We start from the raw sequence: 26099 nt of genomic DNA, 5'->3' as shown, positions 1-26099 counted from the left end.
GGGGTTTTTTTTTTTTTTTTGGTGGAGGTCTGAATCCCAGGCCTTGTGCATTCGAGGCAAGCACTGTACCAACTGAGCTACATCCTCAGCCCAAGAATAGTGTGTTTTTATATTTTTGATAAAAATTGTCAACTATACCCCCACCACCAAAGCTGCATTGACTTACAAACTTACCAACTGTGTTTGAGATTATGTGTTTCTCCAGACCCTCACCAACATTGAAAGTGTTTCTAACATTTTAGAGGGAAATTATAGCTTCTTGTTTTTATTTCTTCTTTAGCTATGGTTGAGGTTTTGTGGTTACTTTGGTAACATATAATTTTCAAAGCACATGAGGGAAAAGAGTCACCTAATAAAGCTATTTGGTAATCTTGACTGATTTTTTTTTTTTAATCAAAGGAGGAGCACAGTGCCAAGGGAACTAGGATGTTTTTGCCTGTTTATTCTAACCCTTCTAATATTCAGTGATGCTCTCTGGGCATCAGGTAGAAAAGAGCATGACATATTCTTAGAATACTTCTTAATTTCACAAAGTGGATTTTGTGAATTAAATTACAGATCTTTTCTGTTCAGATTCCCTCAGTGCAAGTTGGTATGGAGGAGGGAGAGAAGGCGCTTTGTCTTTTCCATATAGGATTAATTATGCTGAGTTGCAGTAGATAATTTGTCTCTTGAGCACAGCTGCCTAGAAACCCTATCCCAGATCTTGGGGTGATTCTGAGTCCCTTGGGTGGGAGGACAAGCCTGGAACAGGATAGGTGCACTTTAGGGATAAAGTATAGGGAGAGATTTTAGGGTATTTGTGAACCCCTTAAAATTACAGGTGAAATTATAGGTGCCTATTTGAGCAATCATATGTAGCATTTTTTTTTTCCCTTGGAACAAAAGCTTTGTCCAGGTTCTCATAGAGACCCTTGGCCTCAAAAGGATAAGAGTTGCTTGATGTTCTGACCATTTTAGGTTTAGAGCCTATTTTGTTTCCTTACCAGCCTTATTAGTGACTTCCAGCTTATAATAGCATGGACATGTAGGTGGGTGAATTCAGGGCCTACTTGGAAGGGCTATTGGCCTTCTGGAAACGAATATAACCTCCTTGAAGCCATGAGGTAAGCCTTATGTTGAGTCCTTTCTGGCTGAACCTATGGATTATTCAATTTTTAAATGATTTCTGTAGCCTATTTCAAGCCTAATCAATAATGTTCTACTTTAGTTTGATAGCCTATAAATGTGTGAGCAGAGACATTTATGTTCAACTTCTGCCCTGAAATAAACTGATTAGAGAGCTAGCAAGAAGAATAAAATGTCAGTTGTAGAAAAGAATTTAGTTTTCACCGATTTCCTCATTGTACAGATTAAAAAACTAGCCTAGCAAGGTATGGGAACACAGAAAAACTTAATGGCTTATAGAGTATGGGATCCAAAGCCACACATATGGGTATAGATCCAGGCAGTACGTCTTAATAGCCACATGATCCTTAATAAACTACTTTACCTCTTAATGCCTTGAAATCATAAATAATAGCTAACTTTTTGAACATTACACATGCCAGGGGTAATGACAGTTACCTGAATAGCCACCTTATTTAATCCTTACGACAGCCATATGAAATAAGTTCTTATTGATTGATTGATTGTACCAGGGACAGTCAATCACTGAGCCACATCCCTAGCCCATTTTTTATTTTGAGACAAGGTCTCATCAAGTTGCTTAAGCTGGCTTTGAATTTGCAATCCTCCTGCCTCTGCCTCCTGAGCTGCTGTAATTATAGGCTTGTGCCACTGTACCCAGCACTCTGTTATTATTTTAATGACAAGGAAATTAAGGCATAAAGAGGTGAAATAACTTGTGTTTATTTACAGATATATCCCCACTTTCCCCTTTTTCCCCCCTAAATCAGATAGCGTCCCTACACATTCTAGTTTTTCTTGACCTATGCCTCCTTGCAGTAGAACTTTTCCAGAATTCCTGTCAGATTTTTCTGATAGACTTTTCCAACTCCTTTAGACTATCTGCCCCTAAAAATTAACCCCTTTTCCCTGACTCATTGGCCCAGCCTCTGTCTTTATGTTGGCTTTCCAAGATTCTTGCTTTTCTCATCCTGGTAACCTGCATGTACTATTTATTTTGCTGTGAAACCTTAGAACAGAAGTTGGAAACTAGCTGCCTATAGGCTAGATTGAACCCACACAGAGTCTTTGTTTGTTCTACATGATATAATAGAGATTGGCATATTACACAAAAATGGCAGTTTCTCACATCTCTTGAAAAAGTCACAAGATCTCATATTCTCGGACTTGGTTCTCATATGGTTAGTAGTCAGCCAAAACTTAGTCACAGGCTCTCCTTTAAATTTGATGATGTGTCCAGGTCCCACCACTTCTTTATGTCTTGATATAGATAAAACCCCTCATTATTTGCCTGGCCCTGTAGATATTGGAGTTGGAAGGGTCGGTTTTAGAGATTTCGAAGGTGATGAGTATAATTGACTGAATAAGAGAAAATGTCACATATATAAGAATATCTTGAATATTTGAACAAGGTTTCATTTACTTCATTTAGATTATACCTGCTGTTATCTTTTTACAACTGTCGTCCCTTGTTGCTGCCAGCATCCCACTTATGTCTTGCTTAGACTATTGCAGTGGCCCTTGAACAATTTTCAGAACTGAGATCTTCTAATGAGTAAAGAATCAGGAAAAAGCAGAATTCCCCCTGCTGTCACTTTGCTTATTTCACCCTTTTCATTGCCTGTTTTAGCTGTCTGCTCACCCATCACCCTTTTGATCTTTTTAGTATCTGTCAGGAACTGTTAGTTCTGTGACAGGTAACAGTGTCTTGCTTTGACAAGGATAATAGAGAGAGTGGTTCTTTCCCACTCAGTAAAACTAGGGCAAACCAGGAATCCATACAGAGACTTACTTTATGATGGTGCTTTTAGGTGTTGTATATACATGATATAACAGAAAATGGACAGTAGGTGCAAATTCCCATTTTCAAAAGAAATTGTTCTTAGGACCTTGTCTGCCTTTGGGGATCTCTAAGTTAAAGAGATCTCTTTCTCTCTTTAGGGCCTATGTCAATCCTGCTTCTGTAGAGATCATATTAAATGTAAATCTTTGCCTTCTATACAAGCCGGACAATCTCTGCCATATTGCATTTGAAGGTTGCTCATGCTATTGTGGGAAAATGGAGCTCAAGGTTCAACATCAAAGGCTGGAAAAGGTGCTTTGACATTTGTTTAAACTTTAAGGAATGAAGATTTTTCCTTATCTTGACCTTCTTCTTTTCATAATGTAGAACCATCAGAGTGGACAGATTTCTTAAAAATTTTTTTAAAAAGATCCCCAAAGCACTATATATGAAAGAAAAAAATTGATAAATTGGATTACATTCAAATTAAGAACTTCTGTTTGTCAGACTTCGTTTGTTAATAGATAAGGTAAGGATAATAACATATTTGTAATACATATATTGAATAAATTTGCTATCCAGAGTATATAAAGAACTATAAACCAAAGACAAAAACCTCAGGTTTTTGTTTTGTTTTGTTTTATTTTTCAGTGCTGGGGATAGAACATCAGGTCTTACACACACATACTAAGCAAGTGCTCTGCACTAAGCTACATCCCTAGCCCCTAAATTCAGTTTTTTAAATGAGCAGAAATGTTGAACAGGTGCTTCACTAAACAAGATATCCATATAGCTAATAAGTGCTTGAAAGGTACTCAACTTTGTTATTTATTAGGTAATTGAAAATTAAAACCATAATGAGTTATCACTATATGCCCAGATAGATAAAACTTAAAAAAGATGAATAGTATTGAAAAGAGTGTGGAACAAATGAAGCTCTCATACATTTTAGGTGAGTCTAAATTAGGGAAAGCTACTGTCAGTCTCTACAAAAGCTAAACATTTCACTCAGCAATCTCACTCTTAGGAATACCTAAGAGAAGTGTACACATATTTGCATCAAAGTCATACACAAGAATATTTCAGCTGCTTTTTTCATAATAGCCAAAAGCTAGAAACAACTTAAATGTCATTTAAAGAAAATGAGTAAATAAACTGTGGAATAGCCATACAATAAAATGCTACACAAACATAAGAATGAATTATAGATACACACATTGACATGGATGAATCTCATAGTCATAATGTAGAATGAAAAAAGCCAGATACTGATCAAACAGATCTATATTATAAGTTCAATTTGTGTAACATTGTGGTTACCCAGTCCCTAGAGTATTGACCTAGGTAGTCATGTCTTGGTCTGGCTAGTGTTTTCATGGTTGTATACTTATATGTATTCACCTATATACATGTAGTATTAATGCATTGATCCTATCATATTGTTAAAAAAATATCGAAGGCCACTATTGCTTCAAGTGTGTATTTACATTCTTCCCTGTGATTCTAGTGGTTGTAAGAATATAATCATTTCTTTAGGGAGCTAGCTTAAAGGGACAAAAGAAGAGGAGGAAAGAGAGGAGAGGCCAGCATTTTTTTTTTTAGTTTTTTTAGGTGAACACAATATTTTTTTTTTATTTTTATGTGGTGCTGAGGATAGAACCCAGTGCCTCACGCACGCCAGGCAAGTGCACTACCACTTGAGCCACATCCCCAAGCGGAGCCAGCAGTTTAGATGGTTAGAAAATTGCAGTGGCCAAGTCTGGGCTCATTGAAGTTTGATTTTCAGAATGATGAGCTCTAGTCAAAGGATATGCCTTCTAGTTAGCTACTCTTTTCTTTCTTTCTTCTCCCACTCACTCATCTTTACCATACATAGTCATACAATACTCATGCAAGCATCCTATCCACTGAAACCCTTAATAAAAGCCTTGTTTTGGCACTGGGGATATAGCTCAGTTAGGTAGAGTACTTGCCTTGCATGCATAAGAACCTGAGTTCAATCCTTAGCAACACACACACACACACACACACACACACACACACACAAAAGGCCTTGTTTTCTCCCTAACACTGTATTCCTTTTTAAACTTGTTTTTATTAATGTTATCATCACTTTTTAATCATTCTGGCTGAAGTCTCAGTCCTGTGTAATTCTTCTGTCTCTCCCTCTGCTGTAACCAGCCTTGTTCTGTTAGTGCCTGGTCATTCTTTGCCGTTCACAAAGCTGCCACCGCATGTTACATCCATATCAGACTTTGCATAAGGCAACAACACCCTCTCTCTCTCTCTCTCAGAGAGAGAGAGAGAATTTTTTAATATTTATTTTTCAGATTTTGGTGGATACAACATCTTTTATTTTATTTTTATGTGGTGCTAAGGATCTAACCCAGCGCCCCGTGCATGCCAGGCGAGAGCATTACCGCTTGAGCCACATCCCCAGCCCCAGCACCCTCTCTTTAAGTTGCCTGTTTGTTTGTTTAGGAGAGTACTGGGGATTAAATCCAGGGGCACTTAACTGAAGCCACATCCTCAGCCCTTTTTATTTTTTATTTTATGACAAGGTCTCACTAAGTTGTTTTGGGCCTCACTAAGTTGTTGAGGCTAGTCTTGAACTCTAGATCCTCCTGCCTCAGCCTTCCAAGCTGCCCAGATTACAGGTGTGCACCACCATGCCTGACTTGCCTGTTTCTAATAGCAGTGTCCTTAAACATAATTGTTACTATTGCCCTATGCAGGAGCTTTAGCAACTTCTTATGATCTTTGTTTAATTTGCATCCATGTCCAAAACTTATAATATGAGATGTTCTAAGAAAAAAATAATTTTGATTTGGAATGAATGTATGACCTACTTTACTGGATAAAATCAAAACTCCTTAAGCAGTCTGTTCTTTCTCCATGCAGCCTCCCTTCTCCCCTTGTATTACTCTCAAACATACAAATAAACAGAGGAGAATTTTTCATTTTTTCTTTAACTATTCAGTTCCTAGTTGCTGAGGTCAAGTGAAAACCCATAAGGGAGAACTTCCTTGCTAGACCTCCCTATTACATATTCTTCCTTTACTCACTGTGTCCCTAGGACCCAACAGTTAAGTATCTAATGAACAAAACTTAGCCTTAGGAGGGGAAAGGATTTCTCTGTTCGCTACTTCTAAAAAGTAGTTATGGTCTGTGGCATTCATGTTGCATGTGTTAGCCACTGCATTTACCATTATTAATTGTTAAATGACTATGTTTTTACCTCTAGCTGAGTACTGGGAAGGATATCTCTAATCCTTCCCAGTACTCAGTGATTGCTTCTCAGAAAGGAGGTACTTGTGCTAATCAGTATTATTACTTGTGCTTTTCTGTGAATTTTAAAGGACAGAGCCATGTGTCATTCATCTTTAATCTCTAGTCCCTAGCACAATTCTTGCAATGTCATAGAAGCTTAGTATATGTTGAATGAATGCATAGTATTGTGCTTATCCCAAATCCCCAAAAAAAACAAAGGTCAGATGTTCTCTCTGATATGTAGCCACTAACACTCATCAAGGGGCAGGGTGGGGTGGGGTGGGGAAAAGTAGAAATTCAGTGGATTAAACAAAGAGAATGAAGAGAATGATGGGGGGGATAGGAATAGGAAAGGCAGTGGATTGAATCTGACATAACTTTCCTATGTATACATATGAATACACCACAGTGAATCTCAACGTTGTGTACATCCACAAGACTGGGATCCTACTTAGAATAAAATATACTCCATATTTGTATAAATATAACAGAATAGACTGTACTGTCATATATAACTATAAAGAACAAAAAAATTTAAAAATAGTCTATTTTCAAAGCTAATTTTTTGTAATGTTTCTGGACCTGAAATCCCTGAGTATAATGCCAGATCAAAATGTTGTTTCTGAGGAAGTGGAGGTAAAAAGGGTTCTTGCTGGGCTTTGAACACCTTGTCATTTTTGTGGGAGAAAGCCAGGTATTCTAGTGAAATTGTTTTCTAGTTTTTAAGCCACAAGATGGAGCTATAGAATCAATTTTGCTCACTGGAGAACTCCAAGCTCTGGTATCCTAACTTAACTTGGTATCCTCAAACTTCAGAATTACCTTGTGCTCCATTTTGAAGTCCATAAATAGAGATTAAATTGTTTGTCAGGAATGGGACCTGTGAATCTGCCATTTTTTAAAATATGACCCAGGTGATTTCACAACTTTACTTGTCTTGCATGATGGAAGCAGAAGTCTGTGATGAATTTGCTGCCAAGTTCAGCCAGACTCAGGGTCTTTGGGCTTTAGGCCAGAGCTTCCCTGTATCTATTCCTTCACACCAAACACAGATTGAAAACCTTAGATTCAGACCATAGCATCAGGGGAATATTTAGTGCATGGATGGGAGATTTAGAAGCATGTACCATTTCTTATGCATCCTATAATAACTCTAAGTCTAGTTATTCAGGAAGAGATGATATCAGAACCCTAAATCAAGTGGACTTTCTTATTTTTAAAATCAAATGTTTAGCTGGGTGTGGTAGTGTTTACCTATAATCCCAGCAGCTTGGGAGGCTGAGACAGGAAGATCAGAATCACAAGTTCAAAGCCAGACTCAGTAACAGCGAAGTACTGTCTCTCAATAAAAATACAGAAAAATAGGGGTGGGGATGTGGCTCAGTTGTTGCGTGCCCCTGAGTTCAATCCCTGGTAGCCTCCCCCTATCTCCCAGAAAAAAAAAAAAAATCAAATGTTCACATTTTCTTTTTAAAGCAGTTTACAAAATAATTTTCAAATTTATATAAAAGTAGGATAGTAAAATGAACTCCTATACCTACCACTCAGCTTCATAAATTGCTGATGGGAGTGTATAATGGTATAGCTACTCTGGAAAAGAGTTTGGTGGTTTTTTTATAAATTAAAGATGAACTTATGACCCAGCGATTATACTCTTGGGTATTTATCTAAGATATAAACACTTATTTTCATACAGAAGTTCATACATGGTTGTTTATAGCAGATTTAATCAGAATGGGTCAAAGTAGGAAACTATGCACATATCCTTCAATGAATAAATAGCTAAACAAATTGTGGTATATTCATACCATAGAATATTACTCAGTGATTAAAAGAAGAAGAAGGAACTATTGACAGATGCAATAACTTTAATGAATTTCAATAACTTTTTTTTTTTGGTACTAGGGATTGAACCCAGTGGTACTCAACCACTTAGCCACATCCCAGCCCTTTTTTGTGTGTTTTATTTAGAGACAGTGTCTCATTGAGTTGCTTAGGGTCTTGCTAAACCACTGAGATTACAGGTGTGTGATGCTGTGCCCAGCTTCAAAGAGATTTTGCTGAAGGAAGAATTTAATCTCAAAAAGAATGCTTACTCCTTGGGTTCCATTTATGGGATATTTATGAAATAATATAAAGATGAGAACAAATTAGTGGTTTCCAGGAGTTAAGTTGAGGATTAAGAAAATCTTGTGATAGTGCAGTTAAGTATCCTCATTGTGATGGTGGTTCCATGAAGTCACACATATGACATAACTACATGTGTTCTCACACAATTGAGAGTACACATATAAATGATAAAATGTGAAAAAAAAAAACTTCTGAGGATGTGCCACTATAAATTTCCTGCTTTGTTTTGTTTTGGTTTTCATCTTTTTCTTTTGTTTGTGGTACAGGGTATTGAACCCAGGGCCTTGTGCATGCTAGGCTAGTGCTCTACAACTGAGCTAAGCCCCCAGACCTTTTTAAAAAATTTTAATCTGAGACAGGGTCTTGCTAAATTGTCCAGGTTTTCCTCGAATTTGTGATCCTCCTTTCTCAGTCTCAAGGGTAGTTGGGATAATAGACATGTGCCAGAATACTGCCTGGCTAAAATTTAAAAAAAGAATACAAATAACATAATAATATTCTCCTTTTGAAATTGTCAATAGGGTTAAAGTTTCCTCTAATTACCTCTTCTATCCCTGGTCTGTTTCCCCTTCCCTTCATGGTAATGAGTATTATGAGTTTATATTATTACATCCAGAAGTTTTTTTTTTTGGCTTCTATATGCTTGTACAGATTCCCTTAGAAAACATATGGTATTGTTTATGTATACATGTGGTTTTTACACAAATGATATACTATTCTATAATCATTGTACAACTTTTTTGCTCATCAGTACATTAGGAATTTATGGATATATTAACATATCCAGACTTATCTTGTTTATTTTGCTAATTAATAATTTGAGTCAACTCACCTACTTTCTCTGTTAAGAATCAGCAGAGGGGTCAGGCACAGTGGTGCACACCTGTAATCGAAGAGGCTTGTGAGGCTGAGGCAGGAGGATCACGAGTTCAAAGCCAGCCTCAGCAACTTAGTGAGGCGTAAGCAACTCAGTGAGATCCTGTCCCTAAATAAAAAATAAAAAGGGCTGGGGATGTGGCTCAGTAGTTGAGTGCCCCTGGGTTTAAAAAAAAAAAAAAAGCAGAGGTTGTTCTTCCAGAAATTCTTTAAGACCACTCCCACTTCTGTCTCCCCAGTGGAGAATACTTATTGTTCCTATGTCCTCTCATAGCACACCCCTCATTACAGCACCATTCCCATTCACGTTATGGAAGGAAACTGGTGGATTTCCTATCCTTTATTAGTCGTTGATGGGGTTTTATTCATCTTATCTTATCTTTTAATCAATGTGCCTGGCACAGTACCTAGAATAAGTTAGCAGGTATTCAAAAATGTTTAAATTCTTTGTTTTGGTTCTAAGGATTAAACCAGGGGTGCCTTACCACTGAGGTGTATCCTTAACCTCCCCCCTTTTTTAATTTATTTTTTTTAATTGTAGAGGGACACAATATCTTTATTTTTTATTTGTTTTTTATGTGTGCTGAGGATTGAACCTAGGGCCTCATGCAAGGCAAGTGCTCTACAACTCCAGCCCCCCTTTTTAATCTTGATATAGGGTCTCTCTAAGGTTGCTTAGGGCCTCGCCAAGTTGCTGAATCTGGCCTCGACTTTGTGATTCTCCTGCCTCAGCCTCCTGAGGTTAAAAACTTGCTTAAATTCCTTTTTTTTTTTTTCTTTTCTGTTTTGTACCAGAGATTGAACCCAGGGTGCTTAACCACTGAGCAACATCCCCACCCCTTTTTATGTTTTATTTTGAGACAAGTTCCCACTGAATTACTTAGGCCTCATTAAGTTGCAGAGGCTGGCTTTGAACTCATGATCCTCCTGCCTCAGCTTCTCAAGCTACTGGGATTATAAGCTAGGCATACTTAAATTCTTACTTTTTGTTGGCCACGTAAGTGATTAGCAATGGATTCATTTACCTCTCTTGAAGGATGAAAGGGGCATCATGTGAAGAGAAGGAAACCTGAATTGTCATTCGCAAATTTTGTGAGCCACAGTTGTGTACCTACTCCTATTTCTGAAACTTTTCTTTTTTTTAATATTTATTTTTTAGGTTTTTTTTTTAGGTGGACACAATCAATGTCTTTATTTTACATTTATGTGGTGCTGAGGATCAAACCCAGTGCCTAGTACGTGCTAGGTGAGCACTCTACCACTGAGCCACAACCCTGGTCCCTATTTCTGTAACTTTATGCTGCTCTGCTGCTTGCCTCTTAGGATTGAGTTTTGTGGTCAGACAAATATCAGGAGCTGTGTAAACCTTGAGCATTTTTATTTTAATGTTCTAAGTCAAGAGTTTTTCATACTGCTGCTGTTCATGATCTATTAGGTCATTTACTCAACAGCTATTATTAAATGCCTATTACGTACCTAATATTATTCAAGGTTCAGATGCACCCAGAAAAGATAACTCATATTTGGGAAGGAACATTTCAGGCTATAGAATCTATGAGTGCAAATGCTCTATAGCAGGAGCATGTCTGGCATGTTCTAGGAACAGTAAAAGAGGCACCATGTGGTTAGAGTAATGTACGAAGAGAGTTCTAGGGTCAGAGACATAAGGGATGAGGGTAGGTGGTATTATCTAAGGCCTTATTGACATTGTAAAGAATCAGGGTTTTACTTTGGATGAAATGGGAAGTCATTAGAGGTTTTTCAGCAAAGCAATAATGTGATGGGATTCAGGAAGAGTGGAAGCAGGGGGACTAGATAGCATGCTCTTTCATGGTAGTGGGTCATGAAATCAAAGGAAGGAAGGAAGGAAGGAGGGAGGGAGGGAAGGAAGGAAGGAAGGAAGGAAAGTGCATTGCATATATAGTAGATGGTAAGCATCATTTGACAAATTTATACTGAAAGAATGTGGGTGTACTGGGATGCTATGTAAAATGTATTTAGTACAAAGGATTACTATGAAAACATTTAAAAGCCGTTGTTCTGAAACATTCATATTATTGCCAACTTTGGTTTTCAGATGTATTCTCAGTGAATTGTTCCTGTAGGAAAGAAGCCATTTTCCTGTATTATCCTGTCTCATCAATCAGCAGTTTGAAGAAAGACTTCTTGCCTTGACCTTCCTTCCTTATTTAATTATTTATTTTAGTTGTAGTTGGACATAATACCTTTATTTTAATTGTTTTTACGTGGTGCTGAGGATTGAATCCAGGGCCTTGTATGTGCAAGGCAAGCTCTCTACCACTGAGCCACAACCCCAGCTCCCTTCCTCTCTTCATTTGTTTTCAACTCTTTGTATAAGAGTTAATTTTACAAAGTACTAAATTGTAATTTTTGTTTTCTGACCCTCATCTGCTTAGGATTCCTCCCTCGGCCCCCCATCCCCCACCTGACTTTGCTTCTTTCCTTCTTTAACATTCCTCTAGTTTTGTGGCCTTGTCACCCAGCACTCGGTGAACCCATCCCAGTTTCTTCTCCTGCCATTAGGAACTGCCTATTTATCTGCATATCTTCCCACCCACTCCTGCACTGTTACTGTTGCTGTAGCAACTGCCGTCCTAATCTACCTCCTTCTACTTGCTTTTTTCTTCTTCCTAACAACCACTATTCATTGAACTCTCCCTCCCCAGTTTTATACACTGTGAGGTCAGGGCTGATGCTATGTAAGATGAAGATTAAGTGGCTGCTTACCAAACTCCTATTTTACAAAGCTTGTGGTAAAGGGTTTTGTTTTTGTTTTTAATTAGCCAGGCCATCTGATGAACTCTAATGACTAAATATTAAGTTCTTAATCCTGTGAGAAAGTCGTAAGTATCCTAGAAGATAACTGTTATGGTACTGCCTCTTAATTTATTTAGATGCCTGTTTTGACGCTGTGTGACTTTTGGGATCTCTGGGCCAGAAGCAATAACCTGGCCTCTAGAATGCATTAGCTCTGAGCATGATTGGTTCTGGAAGATGAAGATTAGAAATACCACGTTGCCTGCCATTCATGTTTGCTTAATGGATGGGCCATATATGCCATTTAATTATTCAAAGACCTCCTAAACAGGAATTGAGTCAAACCCTTCTGCCAAACTCTGTAAAACTTAAATTTCTGGATACTCAACAAGTATACCGAACTCATAAATATATTTTAAGCCAGAGAAGCTTAGTGGTGAATCATATTCAGGGAACAATAAATTTGTTTAGTCACAGAATACCATGAGTTTTTCTTGGACTAGTTGCCCAACAGTTTAAATTCCTTTAAAGACATTTCAGTCTTGAGACTGAGGATTGTACTGTTTTAGAAAAAGAGCAAAAAGTTAGGCATGGTGGCATAAGCCTGTACTCCCAGTTACTTGGGAGGCTGAGACAAGAGGATTGCTTGAGCCTAGAAATTCAAGTCTAGCCTGAGCAACATAGAGAGACCCCATCTCAAAAACAAAAACAACAACAACTAAACAAACAAAAAGCCGAGAGAACCCACATGCATACCCAGGTTCTTTAGCCCCCTTCCAGCTTATATAAAGGAAATGACTAAAGGATTATTGGGACCCTAAGCATACTTGAATTGGATGAGTGGTGGACTATGACTCCCTGAATTTGCTCACTTTTACCTAGTTCTAGTATCTTCTAGGATTTGTTGTATTCTAAGAGTTGTGTTATAGGAAGTACAGAATATCCCATGTCCCTTATATAGGTCATCCTGTCCTGATGTAGAAACTGATGAAAGTTTTTATCTTTCCCCCAACCTGGAAGACCTCACTTATGTTTCTTTGCATGTAGTATGAACCAGTTCTGATGTCTGAGTTGGAGTACTGCCTTGATTCCGTATGTTGCACAAGTCTTATAGAACTTTCACATAGAAAATATGGGGAAATTCATGCCAGTGGGTTTTGGAAAATCTTGTAGACACTATCAGGCAGCATCAGATAAACTACTTAACCATGGTTTTATGGTAATCTAGGTTTATAGGCTTGGAAGGTTTTCAGTTTCCTTTATTGTGCTAGATATAACACTCTCTTTTCCTGGAAACAGCCTCAGCCTGCTTTCTTCTATTCCAAGGCTTTAACCTTGGTTAAGTACTTTTACACTGTTAGAACAATTAAGAAGTCCAATTGAGGGGCTAGGGATGTGGCTCAAGCTGTAGCGCGTTTGCCTGGCATGCGTGCGGCCCGGTTTCAATCCTCAGCACCACATACAAACAAAGATGTTGTGTCCACCAAAAACTAAAAAATAAATATTAAAAAATCAATCTCTCTCTCTCTCTCTCTCTCTCTCTCTCTCTCTCTCTCTCTTTCTTTCTCTCTCAAGAAGTCCAGTTGAGTTTTTGTTATTGTTTTTGTAACTTCAATAAGCAACAATAAACTAAATGCAGTGAGGACTTTTTCCTGATATTCAGGGGTACTCTTGCTTTTTTCCCTCAGGTCTTTTGCATGCTGACCTTTGGATCACCTCCTACTGCATTCCTGTTGCATTTTACAGCAAATAGTTGGTTGAAAGATAGGTTGGGAATTTTATTTTTCCTATAGGAATGTTTTTATTTGAAGTCATTTAAACTTGCTTGGCTAGTTCTTTCAAGATACTGCTCATATCATCGGGGTTTATGATTTCTCTAGAGGAGTGGAGATAGAAGCATCTCTCTCATCAGGATCAGTATCCAGAAAGCAAATCAAGATTGAGGCATTCTTGTTACATAGAAACACCTTTGGTTCTCCCAGAGGAAATGAGAAATTTCTTCTCCAACAGGGAATATGTTGAGGACAGAAAAAAATGGTGGTGTGTGAGTGTGTGTGGGGGGGTGTTGTTAGTAGAGAGTAACTCTGACCTTAACAGGAATTGGAGTCATTACTAATAGACTTGGCTGTAAAAATCGCCATATTGTGTGATTGTGGCTAACTTTTCATTGAGATTCTGGTAATCTATCATTTCTCTGTCTTTTCATTTTGCCTCCTTACTCCCATTCCAAAATGGGATCACATTTCTCAAAGTGTCATTAGAGAGTCACCTGCATCAGAATGAACCAGGGTTCCTTGTTAAATTGAAATACCTGGGCCCACTTCCCAGACTGAATTAGAATATCTGGGGGTGGATGCCAAGTATCTATATTTAAAAAAAATTCTAGATGATTTCTTATGCCTATTACTCTTGAAACCACGAACTGTGGACTCTTTGACATTATATATCCTAACTATGAGGACAAACTACTTTTAAGCCTTTTCTCCCTAGTGAACTAAAGCATCCTTATTTTCACCAGGAATAACCAGCTCAGAGGCCCTTCTGAGAAGTTATAGTTAATCACTTTCTGTATTTCAGGTGTCATTCATTCCTTTGGAAGGAATCAAAATTTTGTACCCAAACATGAAAGATTCAATGTTGGTAACTGCTGTTCTGTAGATTGCACCCCTAAACATTCTAGGAGCAAGATTCCTATGCACCTTCATTGTGTGAATCAGGTTCCCTGCCTAGAAGTGTAGGCAAGAGAGAAGTTAGTAACTATCCTGAAGTCCACAAACATACCCCTGTAGTGTGGCCGTGTTGCAAATGGTGGGTCAAGTAGCTTAGACCAAGATGAGATGGGCCCACATGCTTGTTTGGGGCAGATTCCTCTATACAGGCCTGACTAGTGAGGCAGAGAATGGGCAGAGAAAGTTCCTGTTAACAGACAGGAAGAGCGTATTCTAGAGTCCCCAGTTTCCTGTCAAAGTGCTTGGGCTGATGCAAATCCTGCTGCTATGGCTAGTGGGGCAGGCCAAGTTTCTTTCTGTTGAGTCTTGTTTCTACTCCCCTCCCCCAGTCCTATGAATTCTGGTTTATTTGCACACCCCAAGCTGATCTTGGATTGAAAGCCTCTTATTGTTTTTGAGCTCAGTGTTTAGATAACACCACATGCCTGTGGCAGCCAGGGCACCCAGTAAAGGAAATGCCTGGATTCTAACAGCCCTGTCATTTGTTCTCTGTGTATGTGAGTGAGTGTAGTCTGTGTTTAGGATCATTATAAAAGCATTTCTCTGCAGGGATTATTACTTGGGGACTACAGGGGTACCTGGCTATTCCTTGATGTCTGGAGTTCTAGGGATATTTTTCTGTCTCTTCTTTTTTTCTTCCCTTTATTCCACTCATAAGAGGATTTCAGGCTGTTCTACCCAACCCTGTTTCTACAGAGCCATAGCACCAGAGCGTTCCTCCTTTGGTGAGAAGACTGATTTGTGAGGATGGGGGGGACACAGGATTGAGTGTAGTGGTAGTACAGGTTGTTTTTATGACCTTGCTATGTTTTAAAGTTCCCATAAAATATCTCCTTTCTTGTCCCCTTAATCTGTGGTATCACTCTCTTGCCAAAAAGAAAATGTGTTATTTCTTCCAGTAACAAATAGCAGTTTAAGTTTTCTCTGGTTAAATGCTTCTAAAACTTCTTTAAAATGTTTCAAATCTGCAAGGTGTGATGGTGCACTTCTATAGTCCCAGCTACTCAAGAGGGTGAAGCAGGGTGATCTTAAGTTTGAGGCCAGCCTTGGCAACTTAATGAGACCCCTGTCTCAAAAAAATATAAAGGATTAGGGATATAGCCCAGTGGTAGAGCACTTTTTATTTCAATCTGTAGTACCACACACACATACAAAAAAATTTTAAATCTGTTAGGCTCTAGTTAGATTCTTGATGTTCTTTCCATTGCTGTAATAATTTGTAGAATTTATGAGCCTTTTTTTCTCTAAAACTGCTTCCTTTTCATGACAATGTCTATGTGAGGCAGAGCAGGTTATTAGCTCTGACATGGCCCTCCTTTTTCCAGTATATCTGACATATATACTTAGCCTCTCTTTCCTACCCAGTAATTCAGTGCTCCAAGAAGTGAACATAAAATACAAAAGAGAACTTGGTTATGGCATGTTGGCAGGCAGTCATCCCTCAGTAATAACATCTGGACGCTATGTTACTATATCACTGCCAGGAGGACATGTGACATACACAGACATGTGTATGTCAAAACGAATACTGTATAAAATGAGTACTGTGTAATTTTTAAAGTTCATGGCTATCCTAGTTCACTGTAATATTGAAAGTATCTTATGAATCAGCAGAAGAAATTATTTAGAATCATACTATAACTTTTTTTAAAATGTTATGAACATCATGAAACTATAGAAGGAATTTTAGGTTAACCAAAACATACTACTCCCTAGTGAAGCTAGATAAATGAAATTGTGTGCATTTACCAAAGTAGATTTCAAAGCTAAATATAAATATGGGAATTATAAAGGGAAACAAGTCATCTTCCTTTTTCAATTGTTATACTACTTTTTCTGCATCTAAATTAAATTTTTTCTTTAATAATTTCTCCCTGGTTATGCCATATGGAATTAAAAATTGTGAGAAAAGACTGAAAATTAAAAAATAAATGCTTGTTATGCTTAATTATGATTATTATTGAAAAAATATCCAGAATAGAATAAAATGTCTATTGTTCTTGCTGATGGTTCTTGTATCTCTAATACAAAGGATAAATATGTCATTTTACCATCCATGATTTAGCCATTAAGGTGGACATGACTCCTTTCCAGGGTCTTGATGAGTGTCTCTTAGAGTATGCACTTAGCTTGGGTAAACAAAATATCTAATGATTTTAATATTTCTCTTTTTTCAAAGTGTTTTATCCTTTTCTTAAATTTGCCTTTTGAAGATTGAAGGAACCTGACATTTTAAGTAATTTGTTTTAATGCAACCAAGGAGCAATTCTTATCCTCATTATTACTTTCTAACTGATTTATAGAAATATCCTTTTGCTGAAATTTCGATTTGTAAGCCTGAAGGAGGTTTTGGGCACATGTGAAGAAATAAATTCAGTGTGTTTTGCAGACTCTTGTCTAGCCTGACTTATGCCGAATCCCTATGCTTTCTGCTTTCTAGTTCTCTCCTGCGCTATGGTGGCAACCTGTCTCTCCAAAGTGCCATGAGTGTGCGATTCAATAGCAATGGGACCCAGCTCCTGGCCCTGCGGCGTCGCCTGCCCCCTGTACTTTATGACATCCACTCCCGCCTGCCAGTGTTCCAGTTTGACAATCAGGGTTACTTCAACTCATGCACCATGAAAAGCTGCTGTTTTGCAGGAGATCGTGACCAGGTAAGTGCCCTCTATCTCCTACATCCATATCTTTGTGTCCTGGTCTCTTTTTTCTTTAGCACCTGGTCAGCTGGAAACAGTTGAGGGCAGTGAGAGTCTAGAGACATTCTGGTTTCCTAGTGAGTTTCTTCATGCACGCTACCAGTGGGTATTATGAGACACAGCATAAACCAAGACTGGCTACAACATAGTTCTTAGTAACCCAGTTCTACCACATTTCTGAACAGATTTTAAAATTCCAAGCATGTGCCATTTCCAAAGAAAGGAAGGAGTTTATGGAAAATCAACCTAATGATAAGGGACAGTTTTAGTTTTCTTATATCAAAAAAACACAGTGATGAATGAAATATCTTAAGTATCATACAGGAGACATGTATCTTGAATGACTTGTTGAGATGGCATCTTTTTGAAGGATGAAATGGGCTGAGCAAGTTTGTTTAAGAGGCAGCCAGATGCTGACTCTGTTTGTTGTTATTGCCATATCACAACTGGGTCTGCAGAGCCCAAGCTGTGAGTTTCCTGCCTTTTCTCAGTGTCACTGGGAATAGAGATACTGATGTTGCTTTAAAGCTGGCAGTTTAAAAGCATGCATGGCATTCTTGGTGCTTGTCTGTCTTAGCCATAGAAGTTCTGAAATGGGTGTTAGTGACCAGTTGTACTGACCTGAATAACTGATGTCAGTAAAGGCAAATCAAATAAACAATTTTTTTTTCTTCTCAAGGAAAACCAATCTTATTGCTACTTTACATTCAGATTAAAAAAAAGAAAAGAAAAAAACCTTTGTTTCTTGCTGGTGCTTAGTATTTTCATCTTTGGGCTCATCAATAATGCCGCATTTTGACATAACATACCCCACCTCTTATTGTTATTTTTGGATAAGAAGCCTAAACAAAAAATTTTTTTTCAGTTATATGTTGAACCCAGGGGTGCTCTACCACTGAGTTATATCCCTACCTGTTTTATTTTCTGTTTTGAGACAGGATCTCACTAAGTTGCCCAGGCTGGCCTCAAACGTGATCTTCCTGCCTCAGCCTCCTGAGTTGCTGGGATCACAGGCATATGCCACTGTGCCTGGCAAAAGAAACAATTCTTTGAGAACTTTTCAAGACCCTACTTTTTAAAGGGTAGGATTTTTCTCTCTAGGCTGAAGTTGCTAGAGACTCCCTAAGTAGTTTAATGATTTGTATATGTAGTAGGAGTAGAATAAACACTTGTTGAATTGAGTTGCATGTAGGTAGATAAGAATATTCAAGTTTTCCAAGATAGATACTTCCCCCTTTGTAGATAATATATTTATTTTGCTGAACTGGGGAATTAACCCATGAGTGTTCTACCACTGAGTTAAATCCTAACACCACCCACCTTTTAAAAATGTTTATTTTTTTGTAGGTACTGGGGATTGAACCCCAGGGGCATTTTTCCATTGAGCTACATCCCCAGCCCTTTTTATTTTTCATTTTGAGATAGAGTCTCACTAAGTGGCTGAGGGTGGCCTCAGATTTACAAGCCTCCTGTGTCAAGCTTCCTGCGTTGCTAGGATTACAGGTGTATACCACTGTGCCTGGCTTAATTTTTCATGCTTGAAACAGGGTCTTACTAAGTTGCTAAAATGACCTTGAATTTCCATTCCTCCTTAATTAACCTCCCAAATAGCTGGGATTAAGGGTATGTGCTACCACACCCAGCCAAATTCAGAATTTGTACTCCAGTCCTATGGCCTACTTAGCTTCAGTCCACACTGGAAACCACTAGATGGCCTCAGTTATATAAATGTTATCTTTGGAGGAAGCCATAGTACCTATATGACTTAGTTTTTATTTGCTTATGTGGTACTGTAGGCAATTTGTTTCTTAGGTAGGAAGAATCAGTTTCTAGAGAAGAGGTGATCAGATTCTCAATAGAACAGAGAATTGTCTGCTATGAAAAATAGTTGATTTAGCTTAATATGGCTGTGGAAATGGCAACCTAGTCCTGCAACCACTACCTTTGTTTATTCCTTCAGTCTTCTTTGCTTTTGTTGATTCTTCTATCTTCTGTCAACTTATGCATGTGATTCTTATTTCATTAAATAATAAAAAGCATGCAGAAAATAATAGTTTTTAAGACTTTATTGCCATGAACACTGGCTGAGAAGAAAGACAAGAGTTGAAAAATATGGATATTGTGTTTTTCTTCAGACTGTATATTAGCAGCCAAAGCCTGTCCTTGTGGAGTCCTTAAAAGACCCAGATCAAATTCCTCTGGCCAAAATGTAGACAACATCTAGACCATTGTTTCTGAACCTTAGCCCTGTTGATGTTTCAGCTGAATAAATCTTTGTGGTGTGGGGTTGTTCTGTGCATTGTAGGATGGGTGATAGCATTCCTGGCCTCTCCTTACTAGATGTCAATAATATTATCCTTTGTTGTCCTCCACACAACCAAAAAGGTTTCTGGGTATTACCAAATGTCCCTTGAAGGGAATGTTGCCCCTGGTTAAAAACCTCTGATCTAGATTATATTTACCGATTTTGCTCAGAAAGCATTAGGGCTGTTGCAGAGGCAGAGCCAGGCAAGGTATTTTGTGATGGTCCTGGGTATGTACATTGAAATTATAGTTAGTTTTGCCTTGCATTTATATTTAATGAAAAAAAAAACATTGAAGGACTTTTAGTTTTCTCTATTCAGATTTGACTAGTTCATTATTTATGACTTTTGTTCTAAGGGGAAAGCTTATGGGAATCATATTCTTTCTGATAGGCTGCACTGTTCTTTGGTTGGGGTAGTGGTTTTTCTTGGATGATGGAGAATGCAGTCATTGACTCTGACTTTGGACCAGACTAAGTCTCTTCTTATCCCCCATATAGATTATTAGAGGCATCTAAGAGAATAGGAAATACAGAGATTTAAACTTGGCTTTTCTATTAATTACTTAGCTATAGGTCATCGTGTGGTATTTGGCTTTCTGGGCCTAAGGCTCCTCTAATTCTAAATGCAGATAAGTATCATATTTCCTGTTCAACTTTCAGGGACTTTTGGGAGGATGAATTAATAATGGGTTTACAGTGAAGCTATCAATTGAGTTTATAATTTTTAAGTGCCGCAAAGGAGACCAAATATATCCCAGTGCTGGAAAATGTCTCTCACAGGTGATTTAAAGACTCTTGACTTTTCGCACTCTGGGCTAAACAGCAGCTGCCACAGTTTGGTATGATTTGCAAGACTGAAATGTGTGTTTGACTAGTCTAGACAGTATCATTTTTGCTGCCTTTAGATTCCAAAGTCTACCTTTTCCTTATATTGATGTGTATGTATGTATTTGGAGATGGGGTCTTGCTGTATTTCCTTCCAGCTAGTCTAGAAACTATGATTTTCCTGCTTAAGCCTCCCAAGTAGCTGGGATTACAAAGTGTCACCTCATTCATGTATAGATTAGGAATGCCTGTAGCCTGAGATTCTGTGCTCTGAAACTCTTCATTTAGTCAATGGCTAGGTAACCATTCCAGAGAGGAATCTTGAGAATTCCCATAATAGGAATGAAAATGGATGAGAAAAGCAAAGTAGATAAATGATCCTATCTATCTGAGATAGTCTTCTGGCTTTTAATTACAAAGAGATTAGTCAGGCCACACAAATGGATCCAGATATTATTCCAGAGGACCTGTGCTTCTTTTTAGACTATTCTAGGTTTGCTAGGGATTCATTAACCTCAAAATTAAATTGAAATTTCAAAAAATTTGACTCAGAATAAAGTATGAAATATGTTGAAACTACTTTGTGTTGTCTTCATTTTCATTGCCCCCATTATAGATGATTTCAAATCATAGAACCACTAGAGAGCATTTTGTACAAACTCTTCCTTTCAGCATGAGAAAACTGAGACTCATAAAGATTAGGTAACATAAGTAACCACATATACAATTTTGTAGCTGAGTCAGGACTAGAACCCAGATTTTTGAGCTCTCAGTAGAGACCATTTTTCACTGTATAAATGGCCATAACTTAATGCCACTAGTAGCAAGGCAGACGGAAAAAAAAAAAATGAATGAATTAGGCTGGGAGTCACAGTAAGGAGTGGTGCAAACTGGCCAACTGTTCAGCCCACATTTCATCAAAGTGGGATAGCTTCTACTCAGTTTAAGCTCATTGTTGTCATGTGAGCCTCCATGTTGCTAGAGGTCTGATTTTCTTAAAGGGGAAGATAGATTTTTATGTGAAGTCTCATTTTTTAATTATTGCAATAAAATCAAACTTTATTGTATGGATAACACAAACCTGTGTATTGCTTTAGAGCCACCATTTGAAACCTCTGTGCTTCTTTCATAGGATGCCTTTTCTCATGTTTAGCTCTATGATTTGTCATGAATTCATAGATGAGTTAAGACAAGTTCTTTTTTCCTGACTCCTGCTGAATGTTTCCTAACTTAGTGTCTTTCTTACCCTCCATCTTTTAAAATATGAAAGCAGTTTTTTTTTCTTAGAGAATACTTTATTAGTTTCTATAATCAAACCCATGTAGATAAGACCTTACATATTTAATACAGTGCATTACCCCTGTACAAATGGAAAAAAATTAAGTTTAATGTTTCTAAACCAATATGGCTGTTAATTTCTGTACAATGCCAACTCAACACGGTAAACTAGGATACTTTTTCCAAAGTTGACAGCACAGCTAAAGATGAAAGCAGTTCTTTTTTTTAATATTTTTTTAGTTATACATGGACACAATATCTTTATTTTGTTTATTTATTTTTATGTGGTGCTTGAGGATCAAACCCAGGGTCTCATACATGAGAGGCAAGCATTCTACTGCTGAGCCACAACCCCAGACCAAAAGCAGTTCTTTACTGGGCATTTGTCTTTCTTACTTGTGGCTATAAATACATGTTTTATTTCTAGTTTAATATTTTAATTATTCAAGTTTAATAACTTACACCATTGAATTAGGTGACAGGAGTAACATCAGATTGGCTGGGTATCAACAGAAACAACCCCAAATTAAACACTTGAACTTTTGGGACCTAATCTTACCATGTTGCTCAGGCTAGCCCCTAACTTCTGGCCTCAAGAGGTCTTCCTGTCTTAGTTTCCTAAGCAGCAGAGACTATAAGTACACATCATGCCTAGTTCCTTGCCTTTTTTTTTTTTTTAATCCAGGCAACTTTCTAGTCTTGTAATATAGTGAAGAATCTTATACTAAAACATTTCTTCTCCTGGAGATTTCCTGAACCCAGGTGTTCTCTTTGCTTTCACATCATACTTAGATTTTTTTTTTTCTCCCTAAAGCCTAGATGGGTATGTTCTTTCTTTTTTCCTAGTTTCATTCCTCTCTGTGCCTTCAGTGAGTCAGTTTCTTAACAGAGTTTAAAAAGAGTGTTTCCACCTGCTAGCTTTTTGGCACATACTTGTAAGGCAGCACTCAGCTTTTGTTCCCTTTCTTTCACAATTCCTTAAATGGCTCTCATCCTAGATTGTGAGTCCAGCAGAGCAGTTCAGGCTTCTGGGAAGACAGTCTTTCAGGCGAGAGGCATGTGTGTCTGAAAGTGGACAGGCTTATCATTTTAAAAATTTCTCTTGCATTAGTCTCATCTAATGGTAGGCTTGATAATCCCCATGTCTTACTGAAAGAAGGATCAGGAAGGAAACAATAGTAAAACTAAGTTTTCTTGAAAGGATTGAGCACTCGAGCATCTGAGCATTGAGATCTATATAGGTCTTTTTAATTTGACAGATGGCAGGGATGCCCCAAATCATGATAATGAAACCAACCTACCCCATCGCCTGAAGAGCTGACTTGTACTCTGTAAATCCAGCAAAATGGCCTTGATATGTGGCCTGGCCTTAGACATATCACCATTCAAACTCTGTGTTGGTGGTGCCTGGGTAGAGCAGAGATACATGAATGTACCAGTACTCTCCAGGCCAGAGAAGCTCCCTATAAAGTTATAACTTTGCTTTTTTTTTTTTTTTTTAATAACTCCATGCAGCCCTGATGATGCCTCCATGGGGGCCTGGTATGCCATGTAAATATGAAATAAAAATACACTTTTTTGGGGGGTGGGGATACCAGGGATTAAACCCAGGAACACTGAACCACTGAGCCACATCCCCAGCCCTATTTTGTATTTTATTTAGAGACAGGGTCTCACTGAGTTGCTTAGTACCTCACTTTTGCTGAGGCTGGCCTTGAATTCGTGATCCTCCTGCCCCAGCCTTCTGCTAAAAATATACTTTTAATAAAGGAAAATTCAACTTGGGTTCCATTCTTTTATTTGTATTGGGTTTTTAGACTTATTTTTATTTTCATCTCCTTGACTTTTTTTTCCACTATTATATTTAAAGCCTCTTGCAGACCTTTAGGAATAGTTGGATAGGTTTCATGTCCCTGTGAGACTGAGGCCCAGAATAATTTGAAATGGCTGATCTAATCAGTAGCAGGACCAAACTAAGTTTAGGATTAATTTTGCTTATGAGTACACCCTCTTCCTCATAGACATGCTGCCACCTGTGTTGAGATCAGGTGGTGATGTGGTCTTCTTTGGGGCAATGGGGAAGAATCAAATACAGAAGGTTGTGGAAGAGGAATTCGTTCGATGTATTATTTAGGGAGTGAATATTTTAAGAAACTTTGTTTTATAGAGAAAAGGTAGAACAAAAATTATTTGTTTATTAAGGCAGCCATTTTAACTCTTTCTTACCATGGAACTTTTTGAAAGAACAAAAGCTATAAACATTCATCTCAGAAAAATGCACATTTCCACATAGTTTTACACATAATAATTAAGGGATTTATGGGACTCCTAGAACCTAAGAGACTCAGGTATTATCAAGTTTTGATTAAGATTTTTCCCTTGGATAAGATCATCTCAGTTCACTTACTGACAGATTAAAATTTAAAAATTTAAAAGATTTTGGAATGTGTACAAGTCTATTAGAGATGGTGTGGTTTATAATTGTTCGGTTGAAAAGGAAATTTAGGCAGCCTTGATTTCTTCTTAGGAACAAGTGAAATTGATGTGATCTAGTGACATGACATAATAGTTCTCTTTTAATGTTTAGCTCCTGCCTAGGAGCATGAGCCCTACTAGTATACCTGGTTGATATTAATGATAGCGGATAGATAGAACCTCTCCTACTCTGCCCGCCCAGCCATCTTAGAGACATGATTCTCAGTAGCTCCACTTCTTTTTCTGGTGTCTTTAAGCTTTGGAGAAACAAGGTAAAATAATATTCCTTCCTTAGAATACTTGGAGCCTTTTGTTTGAATGAAGACTGTAAGTACTCACAGATGGACTGAAGTAAGCTATGTAATCTCCCTACTTCCCAGTCCCAAAATGGAGGCTCACAGAGGGGAGACAGGGTGCTGAACGCCATTTGATTGATGGCCTCTCAATCCATGTCTAGTTTTCCAAAATGAGTTTTGCTAAATAAGGATTCATCTTTAAGTAGCTACTTTGTTACAGCAGCTGTTGATAATTTAGAGCATTTTAAATTTCTTCCCTACTGAGTATTTGACTATTATTGGCTGCCACTATGGAATATTTCTTTATTAATAGAATTTTTCCTACTCAGAATACATAAAGGTTTGTTATTTTAATGAACCAAAGGATTCCAGGAGCCTAATGGAGATAAAATGGCAAGTGATCCAAAGAAGCAAGAACAATGTAACTTCACATGTAAAAATAATATTAATATTATGAGTATGCATATTTATGTGCTTTTATTGGAAGCCAATGAAATTCTGTTTCTCTTACCACAAATAAAATAAATCCGAGGCTTTGTCCCGTTCCAAAGAAAATATATGTAAATTACTGTGGATAATATTTATGGCAGGCTCTTAGTATACTATGATATGATCAAAGGTGTATTTTATACCAATTATCTAACCTTTTTTCCAGAAATGGTCTTCTAGAGAACACATCACAAAGTTCTTCCAACAAATTTTCCCCCTCCTGATAAAAGGTCAAGGGAAATAAGAACTGTGTTTGATTTAAATGTTAAATAGCAATCTCTCTTCTGTTACTAATCCGTCTGTTACAGAGCCATCTGGTTTTTCTGCCCTTGTCAATATAGTTAATCAGACAGGCATGCCATTTATTGGAGAATAATTAATCAGTTACTATGGAAAGATCCTTTGGAGAGAACTGTGTAAACTGACCAGTACTGAAGGAAAATACATCTTTCAGCAGATGTTTGAGAGTATTAAATGCAGACCCCCCACACACATACCCCTTTATGTGTGTATCTGTCTGTCCACCCCTCTATCCATCTTTCTATTGAGAGAGCAGTGAGAGATTTTTTTTTCCCAAAGGTTCTGAGTCATATTCTTAGAGCATATAAGGTAGATAGATGGCTTATCCCTTCTGAAATTTTCTTTTTATCTCAGATTGGGTTGGGCATTTTTTGTTTATATATATTTTTTTTTTAGAGAGAGAGAGAATTTTTTAATATTTATATTTTAGTTCTCGGTGGACACAACATCTTTGTTGGTATGTGGTGCTGAGGATCGAACCCGGGCCGCACGCATGCCAGGCGAGCACGCTACCACTTGAGCCACGTCCCCAGCCCTTTTGTTTATATTCTTATTTCTACCAAACTTATAACAGTAGGAAGTTATCTATATTTCAAATTTTGGGTTTTTTTGTTTGTTTGTTTAACCATTAATGTTTAAACAAAGGTGTTAGGGAGAGCCAAATAGTTGCATTGCTTGAGGGTGCTAATTAATTTGATTTTTTTTTTTTTTAATCCTGAGGAAGCTTCTATTTAATGTGGC

The 26099-nt window shown here is 37.7% G+C and overlaps 1 protein-coding gene across 8 annotated transcripts in view; it reads left to right on the top strand.

Moving 5' to 3' along the window:
* The window catches only part of Dcaf5 (DDB1 and CUL4 associated factor 5), a 97482-nt gene that overhangs the window by 38765 nt on the left and 32618 nt on the right, over positions 1 to 26099 (top strand). For all 8 annotated transcript variants that reach the window (XM_078050117.1, XM_078050116.1, XM_078050114.1 and 5 more), the window contains one exon: positions 17135 to 17348. In XM_078050117.1, coding sequence (XP_077906243.1) covers positions 17135 to 17348 — 214 coding nt within the window. The remainder of the gene's footprint in view (positions 1 to 17134; positions 17349 to 26099) is intronic.

This window comes from Ictidomys tridecemlineatus, chromosome 5 (genome assembly GCF_052094955.1).
Source record: "Ictidomys tridecemlineatus isolate mIctTri1 chromosome 5, mIctTri1.hap1, whole genome shotgun sequence".
Classification (NCBI taxonomy): Eukaryota; Metazoa; Chordata; class Mammalia; order Rodentia; family Sciuridae; genus Ictidomys; species Ictidomys tridecemlineatus.
The sequence above is the reverse complement of the archived record's forward strand: the minus strand, read 5'-3'. Positions and strand labels throughout refer to the sequence as shown.